The 13178-nt window shown below is 37.6% G+C and overlaps 1 protein-coding gene across 1 annotated transcript in view; it reads right to left on the bottom strand.

The window, feature by feature from the left end:
- Nucleotides 1–11150, bottom strand: part of OTUD7A (OTU deubiquitinase 7A) — a 54685-nt gene extending 43535 nt beyond the window's left edge. Inside the window, exon 1 of the mRNA XM_075714356.1 lies at nt 11000–11150. Within this exon, the coding sequence (XP_075570471.1) occupies nt 11000–11150 (151 nt within the window). The remainder of the gene's footprint in view (nt 1–10999) is intronic.
- Nucleotides 11151–13178: the final 2028 nt, after the last annotated feature.

A 13178-nucleotide genomic window follows, 5' to 3' on the forward strand; every position in this document is an offset into this window, starting at 1 on the left:
AATACACTTTGCCTTCATAAAGGTAGTATTGTGAGCACCACTCAGGTTTTACAAGAGTTTTCACAGTGCTTAGACAGCTGCATTCAACCTTGCTTTTCTGGAGAGTAAGGGTTCATCTTTTTTTCAATCTAGTCTTTCTCTACTCAAGTCTTCAACTTGATTGTGCTGTGAGGAGAAAGTGACTTCTTGATGCTCTGCAGCACATGAGTAATCCTTGCTTGCTCAGTGTTAAGCACATGCTTTGTCAGATCACAACTCATACTCTCTAATAACAAAAATCAGGTACCCATTAAATAGCCTACACTAGTTGTACTGATACTAGATTTTATGTTTTTCAGGCAGATAATATTCAGGCAGCGAGACCTGTGCAACATGCTATTATTTAGTCTTTGGGTTTTTTGCTTTTTGTTGTTTTGGCTAAAACAGCATAGTTTAGCAGGGTTCTAACAGTTAATAAATCTATTGTCTTTCACGTCTTAAAACAGATATAATAAAACTAGAGGACAGTTATTAATTAGTAGGAATAGCAAGCATGCAACTATAAAGCACCCCCCCCCCCCAAGCTTTCAAATATCCACCTACTCCAATATGTTCAAAAGAACATTTGAAAGGTCACGAGCAATTCTTGATTTAATGATAAACAAAATGCTAGAAAGGATACAATTTGCAATGGGGAACCAGGAAAGATCTAAATAGTAAGGACCACAAGGAAGGACAACTTGTAGCAACAATGTAAACACAGAACTTCAGCAAAGGAAATTTTAAACAGGGCAGGAAATGCTGCCTAAAGCTAAACAGGACCAAAAACATGTAAGAAAAAGGATGCAGAAGGGGAAGGTTAGACAGAATTAAACAAATTACGTTGCAGCCTGTGTTTACAGTTCATGAACTGCTGGTGCATACATCTAAGAAGCAGAAGCAATAAAAAATATCCAGTAAGAACTAATGTGAAACTTTAACAAAACAATAAAGGAAAAAAAGAAACCAAAATGCTACACAGCTCGCAGAGAATGCAACTTGAACAAGATTACAGAATGATGTATTTCAGAAAATAAAAGTAAGGTGTATAGAAGCACAAGAAGATGAAACTGAACAAGAAACTATGCTGAAATGAAGAGAGTGCATCATTTTTCAATGTGACAAAACCAAGAAAGTAAAAAAAGGTATTTTGGTGAGACGGCAGTAAAACTGAAATGGACACACCTTTTGGAATTTTTAACCATTCTAATCGGGTACAATATCTGCCCATCTACTCTACATTTAATGCCATTCTTCTTGATAAACTCACTCTAGAATGCAATACCATTTAGAAAACTTTTTTTTAAAAAAAGAGAGAGACTATTGAAGAACCAGTACCAGCAATGTAACTTTCAAGGTTTTTCCCACCATTTCTTAAATATTTTACTATCACTGTCTGCATTTTTTACTAGCAAATTGGAAAAAAATTACAATCCTACTACTACTAAAGCTAATGCTAAGCATCCACAGGAAAACACACCCTCCCTATTAAAAAAATTTAAAAATTCAAAGTGTCCCTACCCACAAAACAGTAAAAGTCTTGCTGGCAGACAAAACTTTTGTTTTCAATACCATCTTGTTCATTGTAACTCCTTCAAATCTACTGCTGAGAACTCTGACTCAAATACTCCATGCCAGTGTATAGAAAGGTGTTCTTGGCACAGCATCTGTCCCACAAATAAAAAGTGTCAGCTGTTAGGTGGGAGGCACATCATCTCCACCTTAGCCCATTTAACAGAATCAGCATTTTACATGAGACTATACCGTGGATCAGTAACAAATCAATTAAACAGGCACGGGAATTCTCAGCAGGAATGCTCAATTCACATAGTCCTTCCACTTATGAGGGTGAAATCTACCTGTAAGGATGTACAATCTGACATGTTTACAAATGACCAGACACAAATTCAGTATTTGGCAGGCTGTATAACATACTTCTAAAAACAAAATCCAGTGCTCTTATTCCATCTACGTTCTTCTGTGCCATCTTTCAGCTTAGATTTTGAGCAGTTATGCATATTAAAAAGTAAAACAATATGAATCTCTACATCATGACGTCTTCCTTCCAAGAACACAGGAAAGAGTTCTTAGCTGAAAGTGTTGGCTGCAAGGCTGAGAGAAATGCGAAACGCTCCGAGTTCTACAGTTAGGTCTGAACAAGACAAGTCCACACAACGTTTCATAGCATATATCTAGCACAAGTGTTATCATCTTGACTCACAAGTCATCAATTGACCCAATGGAATACAGTCATTATGGGACAACATGAACAGAGAGGGCAATAAGCTAACTTTCCAGTAGAGAAGAATAACCAACCTGAGGAAGGCACTGAATATCAAGACACAATCTATGAAATGGACCTGTAAGTTCAGTTTGAAGCCAATACAGAAAGTAACACTCCAGGCTAATGCATTTATGATGATCGCTTGCTAATCTACTAGGATTCATGCTTCTGAGTAGTTTTACACTTAGATTAAATAATTTTAAATAATCAGGTCCCCAAGAATTCTACATTAAGGGCTCCTCATGAACAAGGATGTGCCCAAGATAGACCAACCTATGTCCAACTGCAGCAAAAGAACAGTTTTTGTTCCTGTGGTTACATAGGTATTCAATTGCACAGGAGAATTCAAAAATGCCGGAAGGTTGTGAACTGATTTAGCTCTCCCAAAACAGAGGAAAGCCTTTGAAATTCTTCCTTTTCCTATCAACCATCAACTCTGTCCTGTCTAGGTTTAAAGTTATTTCTGTGCTCCTGATACCCTGTATATTTGGGAAATGGAAATGTTCACATTTGCCACAACAGAAATTAAAAGCTGAGCATGGTTAATGTATTTTGCCATTGACAGGAATTCTCCCTGCATACTTGGATATGCGGGAGGATGATGTTTTGTGAGATGCTGTTGGTTGAGAGGATCCATAATTGTCAATAATTACATGAAATCTTGAGTTTTATTTAGGACCAGAAGGGAATATTATTACCTGTATACAACTAGGAACATTGTTCAATCATTCTAATATCTTGTCCAAATCTTTGCAGTAGCCTTTATTTAAATGTCTCGGCTGAACCTTATATCTATACTTCTATCTTTTTAATGCAGCATATGTTTATAGTTCTATGTGCTGGTAAAGTTACAATTAACTGTTCTGAACTAGAAGAGTTCTGACATTTTACCCTCACAATTTCATAGGACTTTTTTTTTCCATCGGACTCTCTCCAAATATTTGAAATTGTGATTACAAGCTCAAGGCAGAGTTATCAACTAACTAAACTAGTAATTCCAGCTCCAATTGCAAAAGGTCTTTTACTTCTTCAGTTATTGCTAGCACTGATAATTCTAGGAGCTCTTTTACTGGATACAGGCTATTTATTAAACCTAGGAGCTTTAGGCGACTATGCTAGAAAGGCATTTGGAGAAATGATAAGCAGCTGCTGTCTTTCAAGATTTTTGATTGATTGTTAGATTTCACCATCATAAAATGATCTTCATTTTGTGCCCCTAGGCCAGTGCACAATGATTTTTTTTTTTTTAAATATATATATAAAAATTTAAATCCCCCAAACTTGACCATCTGTTACAAAGTCTACCATCAGCTTCTTTCCCATGTAAGGAAGTCTGTTCTTACAAACCAACCGCTAATAAAGCAATCCACAAGTTCTGTTTAAATGCAGTTACTTCTTCCTATTTGGCATGAAGTAGATTAACAAATATTAACAGGCATAAGATAAGAAGAGTAACTCAAGACCAGCTTTATTCCTTCTGAAAAAAACTTATATGCAAAACTAGGATAAAATTAGACCATAGGTTTTAAAAAGAGATTTAATTTTGCTCCATGTTCTCAAATGAAAATAATGTAGCAAGGACATTTTGTTAACATTTGCCTCATTTTCTGCTAGAATGCAAAGTCACTCAAAGCTGAACAGGCAGCTGGAAATGACAATTTTGATCTCTGTGTAACAAGACATTGGTAGCAGCTCAGCTTCCTCTTCCCTTTGCCAAGCCTTCCACAAGAGAACTAAAAAAGGAACTGTCTGAGGGAGAGGAGAATAAGAGACTATTTTGGGGAGTTAGCTTTGTACATTCAATCACATGACAGTACTGTAAACTTCTCTCTCCCTCTCCATTAATTCCATGCTTTTCTTTGAATTCTGCTTATGTACACTATTCTTTGAGGAGACTTCTAACTACTGCATCTCTGTCATTTTCCACAGCGTCAGTCTCCTTTACTGCATACATTTCATGACTGGAAAGCCAATCTCCTGATTTCTGAATTAATGGTAAACTACATACACCTCAATTAAGTGCTATATAAAGCTGGAAATAGACAGCAATTACTTTTATCTAATGGTGAAATACTACATCATTTATATAAATAAATGAAACCTTTTATACAGGTAAAAGGGCAGTTTTTCACTTAAATGTATTCTTTTTGATGCAGTTTGGATTCTTCATGTTTTTATTAATTTTTATTCTTTTATTATTATTTTATTATTATTATTCTTGCCAATGAATTTCACAAATCCTCCAGTTTCTGATGGTCATCTATACTGTTGGCATTTTAAAATATTTCATCCTATGCCTTCCCCCTATATTTAAGTGGTCATTGCCTGCACAGCTGCTGCTTCCTGAAAACTAAGCTGTTTTCTAACCAATTTATTAGTAACCTCCAAGTTCATCCACTGCTACAGCCCTGGCACTGTAAACCAAATACAGAATAACTTGTCTTAAAGATTAAACTATTTTCTTTAACAGTTTTCTTTCTTCCTTAGGCCACATTTTAAGTAGGTTATGCTTAACAATTAAGGCATTACTGCTATTCTATACATGGGAGATTCAAGATGCAAGCCCTGAGTATCTGGAAGGAAGAGAGACATCTCCTCATTCCTGGATATTGGGGAAGTTGGAGATCAAAGACAGCTGAAGAGATTTCTCTCTCCATGCAGACCTATCTGTTTATGCTTAAGAATTTTCCCAAAGCTTAGTGAGGCAAAGAAGTCTTTCCACTGACTTCAAGGTACCTTTGGGTCCAGCTGCCATTAATAAGCATGCATATACAAAGATGGCATCTGTAGAGTCTTGCAGCTGATTTCATGTTTTCTTGTGACACTAATCTAATACATATCCTAATTTGATCCTGCACAAAGCAGCGATACACGTATCTACTAACATGGGCTGCTTTTTAAACTATTTTGCCAAGACTGTTGTTTCTTTCACCTGGGTCACATTTATTGTCAAATTGCTCTGTCAATATTAACCACTTGAGTGTGGGCTTTTATTTTAGCCTGATTTTAAGTAAAATTAGGATTTTTTTGTATGTTTGCTTGTTTTTTCCCCATTATCCTCAAAAGTGAGGTCTGAAATCCAAAGCTCTGGGTAATAGAAATCTTGTAGCATCTAGATGGCCCTAACTTAGCACATTTTCATTCCATCAAACTAAAAGGAAGGCAAAAAGCAATACTTAACCTTACATTCAGCTCTCCCCACCTTCTGCTATGTTGACCTAGTTCTCATGTCTGAAACATCTCCTGTTTCAGATGTCATCATCCTGTCATCCTGTCCTGGTGCACAAGATTTATCCTGTCATCCCGTCCTGGTGCACAAGATTCAATGCGAGATTTGAATGCAATTTTTAAAAGTGTTTTTAAACTTAGGAAAAGATATAGAGGTTCACACTGTGCTCTTGGATACCACTAGTTCAAAATGAAGCCTTTGTCTCAAGGAATTACATGAAAGGTTGTTAGAGTAAGATTTACAGTGATGGGAATGCTCTTGCTTTCAGGCAGGTTGATTGACTAAATCTGTTGTGGGGTTTTTTGGAAGAGAGAAAAACTTCTACAGTCTTCTTTCCTCCTGAATGAAAGTGCACAGAGACAAGATCTCAGGTCTGCAAGTCTGTAGCAGATGTTTTTGATAAAAAGTGATCTGCTTCAAGCATATCCAATTCCTGAACCATCACACTGTGTAACGTCAGATCTAGTTTCTGCATCCCCCAAGTGAAATGCTACTTGGAGAGCCAAGCAACTGTCACAGTCACTCTCTCCACTCTATAATTTGCTGACATATGTGGTGCTCATACATTCTCCCCAACCCACGATTTTATTTATTACGTGGTACAGTCACCAAATAGCTTTTGATGTCCTCTTATTTACATAGGGGCATACTCATAATTCTTTGGTTGATTCATAATTATTAACTTAAAACCATCAGGATTTATGATGTCTTGGAGATGCCATGAATTTGAGGACACTTATCTGTAGATGTGCAAGCTCTCAAAAGGTAATTCCTGCTGGGTGTTTACTTTAAAGTCTCTGCAAGATTAGAGATGAAGGTGTAAACAGCTATCAACTAAGTGTCCTCCCTGGAGTCCTAAACAACAACAATGAGCATTGCAAAGTCTTGTAATCATAACCAAGCTGAAAGAACTGTGCTTTCAATTTTAATAGTTCAGCTGAAACAGTAGCTAAGAATTTTGGCAGGGCTGGTAGAAAGCTGTTCTTTCAACTGAAAAGAATGATGGAAGTAGTCTGGGTGGTCCAGGACAGCATTCAGACAAAGAAAGCAAGGAGTGCTGAGCAGAGGAAGAAAAAGCCCTTCAGTATAAAAAGTACAGAAAGATACCAAGAAGAACAAGCAACCAAAAACCAAGCATGAAGTGCTCTATGCACAAGACACTGCCAGCAACTAACAGAGTGGACAAAGAGTACTGCAGTTTCTGATGGAAGACCGATTCTGATGTAGAGACAGATCATCTGGAGAATTCAGGCCAGAAATAGCTATTGCTCAGGCATGCAGGCACACTGTGAGCACAAGAAAAAAATTATACTCCTGAATTGAAATAAGATGCTGTTTGGGTTAGGTGTACATGATCCCCACGAAAGGATTTTTCTCATGATCTCAGCTACCTTGGGTTCTCATCCTAGAAGTGGGCATGCAGTTATTGGGATGTTCAAAAGCAAGGGGAGAAAAAAAAAAAAAAAAAGCCAGGGCAGAAAGAGGAGAGAAGAGTATTCACGCTTTAAAGCTATAAAGTCATTCTAAGCTCTTATTAAACTGAGTTACTAAGCATCCATAGCACATCAGAGAGTGGAATAAACTTTGACTACTCATATGATTGTATATCTTTAATAGATGCATGTGAGTAATAAGGTAAACAATTTTGTGCTATTAAAACCTCTACTTGAAAACAATGCATAATCTATCCTTTACAATATGCCAGTTATATAATTCTACATGACTATAACTCTAACATTCTTTGCTATGCTTAATAGTTAACACAAATGGTGTACATTTACAGAATACATCCAGTCATAAATATCATCACTGTTATATTGAACAGTTAGGAAAAGGCCTTAGTTTTGAAATATTTATATACAGTTTAATGAAAAAAAGAAAATCACTGAATCAATCATAACACATAGCTCTATGACGTATCAGATTGTAATCTCAAGTTTCCAAAGTTTTCTTTCACAGCAGAAATGGGCTGTTTATAAATCTACCAAATTATCAGAATAAACTGTAATGAAAAGGAAGGTTCTTTACAATACTCAAAAAACCCTCAAGAAAACTCAAACAGTAAAACAGATGACTTACTGAAGTGTAGGTCTATGTGCTGTTAAGTGCTAAGCCCCTTCTGCTTCCACATACCTTTCCTTGTACTTTCTCCAAGTCTGTACATGCAAGCTGTATCACATAAATAGCAAGTAACCTACAACTGGCCTTTCAGCCTCAGTAAGTAGTATTTGAAAAGTAGGAATGAAACACAAATTGTGCATTGAACAAACACAAACTAAGCAATTTCTAATGCAACTTTATCCACCAATGCATGGCTGATTAGAGAGATATAAGGCTTTTCTAAACACAGACATAGCAATGTCATGAAAATAAAATTAATTTCTTAGGCAGAACTAAGAAAAACAAACCCATTTTTAATTCCGATGCAGCTTTAAAAGTCTACATTCCCATCCATTTTCAGATGTGCATGACAAAGTTCTCATACCATTGAAATAAAGCCTTTAAGATTTTAAGTCTGTGAAATCTGAACTCCTTAACAGTTAAGCAACTGCACAGAATTCTAGAATTGGTACCTTTGAAACAAGAAACTGAGCATAGACTTGACCACAAGCTCCCTGTGCAATACTAAAACAAACTTGGCCAAAGATCCAAACAGCAGCACATGCAATGTAATTGCAAAAAGGCAATCTTTGCACTAGAAAGATATATACCAAAATAGCCAAAACATGTCCTTATACATTCTTCTGAATGATAGAGAAAATATAGAGACAGGAAGTGAGGCTTGGAGCTCAACACCTTTAGTGTATCAAAATTAGATAGAAAAGCAATTGGTTTATAGTATTATTTATTTTAGGATACTAATAGCTGGCAAAAAGAATCAGACACGAATAAACCAGAACCGATATGTGTATATATATCTTAAATACCTTTATATCTTCATTTCAAATCAAGAATGGACACTTTCTGGAAGACATGCATCAAGCACAAGCAGCAGAATGTTTTAGTGAGACAAGTAGCTGTGCTCAATACAAAGTTCAACAGAAAAAAACTGCAGGGATTTTACCAGCAGGACAGGCAAATATTTAGGACAGCTTCTGGCAATTTAGAGAAACTATATGCAACATATAGATTTTTTAGCTATTTGTACAACAGTCGGTGTGTATTTAACTTGCCCATTTGTTGCTGGGGAGAACACCACATATTGTGCACAATACTGTCCTTGATGCATCCACAAGACAAAGCAAAACAATTAATATATTAAAATAATTGGATAAGGAAGCAGAAACTGGTATCCTTGATTGCCTAGAGGAAATTCAAGAAATTTCTCCCCCAAAAGATGAACAAAGGAAACAGTATTAGAAACAGCTCTGAAAAAGATGTGTACACTCCATAGAAGCACAATATGAACATTCAGTCTGAAAAAGTTACAAAAATAGAATCTGTGAGCACATCAAAAAGAGAGAAGGGCTATGGGACCCTAGAAGAACTGACGAAACCTTGTGATTACATGGAAATGAGGGTCTATACAAGCAGACTCTATGACAGTCATTTTGGGGCTACAAACTACAACCAAATCTTGACATTTCTCAAAAACATTTGAGCAAACCTGTTTTCAAATTTTGAATTGAAAATATTATACTGACACCATCATTCCAAGACCAGGTGCAATACATTTGCTATAGCCTTGCTCACGATGGTGTGGGGGGTTGCTCTTCTGAATATTGTTTATCTTTAAGAAGTTACTTCATGGGTTTCAGTGCTACTCAGAGAGCCCAGAACATCTACACACCATGACAACTATGAAAGACAGTCATAATGGTGTAAGGGTGGCAGGCCCTTCTAAGTACTTTTTAAACGAATGAGAAACCACCGGATCAATTACTGTCCCCCAGCACAAGATATGGCCAGTGTTAGAAGCTGTTATATCAAATGCAGCCATAACTACATGTGCAAATGTTCCTGTGAGCACATCTTGTCCAGAACTAGCAACAATCCCTTTTACTTTGATAAATTCTTGTGTAGGAGGAAATAATTTGGGCTAGATGCATATGTCTATTAGGCTGTTCAGAATAATTAAATTGCTTATTTCTTTGTTAACATGTATGGTGTGAATTTATTCACCTACAGAAATGAGAAGTACAACACAGAAAAATACTATTCTATATTTATTTGGAAGCTTTATCCTTTATAGCAAGGAAAAAGTATAGGAAGGAAAACAAGATAAGTAACTCCTCTGAACTGCCTCCGATATGTATGAACACTTTTTCAAATTTTGGCAATGCTCTATCAGCACAATAACTGACAATCTCTCCTGATATTGGTGAGAAAAACCTTCTCATATGCTTTTTCAAAAAGACCAACAGACCAAGACAAACTCTAGGCTAGAATGACAGGTTGATCAAATCAGTCAACAAAACGGAGGTCTCTTAAATATAGTGAGCCGATGATTATATTCATAGCTAGGTATTCTAAGGTTTTATTACATGTAACACAGATGACTTGGGAAATGCTGCAAAATTGTGTGCACCTCTGTATTAATAACATATCACTCCCATTACTGAAAAACCCAGAGTAAAAAAAGAACTTATAGCAAAATTTAAAACTTTCAGCATACATACAATAAAGTGAAATTGCTCTTGCAAAAAGGAGATATATACCTTGATATATACTTTTAAGACTGCTGTGGCTGTTCAGTAATTACTTTGATTTAACACACAATTTCTTAAAGCATATTAAGACAAAAAATAAAAAAAACCCCAAACCAAACCACCTTTCAGGGAAAAAGTCCACTGTGCATGTATCAAGCCCACAGAACTGCCTTGCAATTTACATAGATATCATCTACTCATTTCTAACTTCCCATCTTCACAATTGTTGTTAGCCCACATCAGAAGAAATTAACAAAAACAACTATTACAAAATGCTTTCAAATATCAAAACTTAAAATGAGTACAATAAAATAAATAGACACAGTCATTTTTCTGATATGGCTTCTTAGATGTTTTTCAACCTAGCCATTTGACTCCTATACCACAAACTTCAGGTATAGATATTAATCACTGGGCCCCAAAAATATCTCTTGTTTCTCTATCACTTTACAGTAAGTCCATTTCAAGACTAAACTTAGCTGCTTTGCACAGTGAGGCAAAATATGTACAACTGCTTTCAGGCAGCTGAAAATAACAAAATTCAGCTAAAGCCCCCTCCCCTCTCTCCCTGGCACATATACTTTAAGGCATGACTATTAATAACTTGAAAACCAGCAGTCTAACACTAAGAATGTTTTAAGGCTTTTGCTGATAACACCTACCTTAGTATAATCTATGGTCAGCTTATTACAAGAGTTGACTTACTAATCAAAATACTGAGAAATGTCTGTTTCCATAGACAAAAGCTCTCTTTTTATGACTGGTTCTTGCTTTAAGCATGCAGTGGATATAGGAAATACTTGTGTCCTGAAAGCTTACCTTCCAGTAAGTCTCTTGCCAGACCTGGTTCTGCCCCTGTGGACCGAACAAAGTCTGACAGGACTGCATCCATATCAAGAGTCATGTGATCATTCAGAGATGCTGCCAGACATGCAGCAGCAGTAGGACTCACTGGTTGGCTAGAAGGCATCCATCTGCCAAGGAGAAAAAGGAACAGGATTTTAGAATATACTCTAAAGTGATGTAAACCACATTTTTCCTCTCTTCCTCAAACAAGACTATTAAAAATGCTAAAACATTCAAGTTACAGCATGTTAAAATAAACATCCATCTCTGCCTTAGCTTAGACGCTGTTGATCACTCACACTGGAGTGTGAGTTTCTCTTTCTTAACATTTCATATTTTTACTGATTTTTCTTATGTGCAGCTTGTAAATAATCCTGCAACTTGGAGACTCCAATCCAGCTAAACACAGGCACTGTTCATTCAAAGCACAATTATCATATCATTGTCACTGCTCATACACTGTAGTTTAGCAAGTATTTAAGTTGGGTAGCCTAGAGTTCTTTTGCCTTACTTACTAATACTAACATATACACAACAGAGCTTAGTATTTGTTCTTTTTTATTTGCCTTGTCAATACCACTTCTGTAATTTATAGTTTCTCCACTGTACTGGGTCTGGCTGGGATGGAATTAACTTTCTTCATACATTTTCTAGAATTGTGGCCAAACCAGCATTGATAACACATTAATATTTTAGTCATTGTTAAGCAGCACTTACAAAGCATCAAGGCTTTCTCCCTTTCCCACTCTGCCCCCACAGTGAGTAGGCTGGAGGTGGGCAAGAGGCTGGGAGGGGATACAGCCAGGACAGCTGACCCCAGCTGACCAAAGGGATATTCCAGACCACATAACATCACGCTCAGCAGGAAAACTGGAACAGAGTCTTTCCAAAGTAGCCATTGCTCAGAGACTGGCTGGGCATCAGTCTGCTTGTGAGAGGTGATGAGTGATTGTCTTTGCATCACTTGCTTTTTTCCCCACTCTTTCCTTCACTGTAATGAAACTGTCTTTATCGTGATCCACGAGAGTTTATTCTTGCTTTTGCTGTTCCAATTCTCTCTCCCATCCCACTGGGGGGTGAGAAGAGTGAGCGATCAGCTGGGTAGGTGCTTAGTTGCTGGCTGGGGTCAGCAAACTCTGGGGCTTTGTACATCAAACTCCAAGATTTATTAATGGCTACTTTCAGCTTTTGCTGTCATTTTTTCACTTTGTTTTTCTTTGCCTGTGAGAGCTATGATAAAAACACTAGCTTCAAGTGTAACCTGGTGTTTGGCCCATATATTGCTGCCATCCCAATACTCTGGGAATCATGTCATGAAGTCAATTAACAATTACACCTTTCTCCTCTTCTCCCCCAGGAGCAACTTTGTAGGGAAATTAAGAATGGCACCTCCTCCTTATCCTCTGGGGTAGATGTTTCCTGCCTTGTTGCAACGGCCCTTAAGTTTCTGAAACATCCCTGCACAACCAGAATGCTCACGTTATGCAGAAAGATTACAGCTGTCAGCCAGGCAAGCAAATTTTCACCTGGTTGCTCTGCCACTGGGATACTGAGGCCCAAGGTCAGAAATTAGAGGGTAAGGAAGCCCAGCAGCTGGGATCCCTAGCTAAGGACCAGGGAATCAGCAAAGGGACTGGAAAAGGGGCAACAATCCACAGCCTCTGGATGCAGTTCCTGTTGAGTGTGAAGGCAAGGTATCCCCTCAAGGAAGATGTGCAAGCTACTAAGGCAAGTGGACCACCACTGAGGAAGGTATCCAGTATCTGAGGAATTAGTGGTGGTGGAGGTGATTTATAGCAACCTGGACAACAACCAGTCCTCTGAAGATCTGAACAAAATCCAATGCATGCGGTCCATGTGGCAGAAGTTTCTATGGAACACACCGACACCATATGCCAGCACCCTGGCGATAATGGACTGGACAGACATCAAGGTATGAACATGGATAGACTGGCCTGCCAGCTCTGGCAGTTCAAAGAGAATCTCTCTTCCTCCCCAAACCTGTGGGCCTGTGTCTACCTTGTGCTCTGTACCTTGTCAAGCCTTTCAGAGGATCCTTCTGTTGTGGGGCGTGTGCTGAAGAACAGCAGGCGTTGATTGCTACCATGAAAGTGTATGGTCAACTATATTGCACCAACCAAGAATTCCTGGT

The sequence above is a fragment of the Pelecanus crispus genome, chromosome 7, assembly GCF_030463565.1.
Source record: "Pelecanus crispus isolate bPelCri1 chromosome 7, bPelCri1.pri, whole genome shotgun sequence".
Taxonomy (NCBI): domain Eukaryota; kingdom Metazoa; phylum Chordata; class Aves; order Pelecaniformes; family Pelecanidae; genus Pelecanus; species Pelecanus crispus.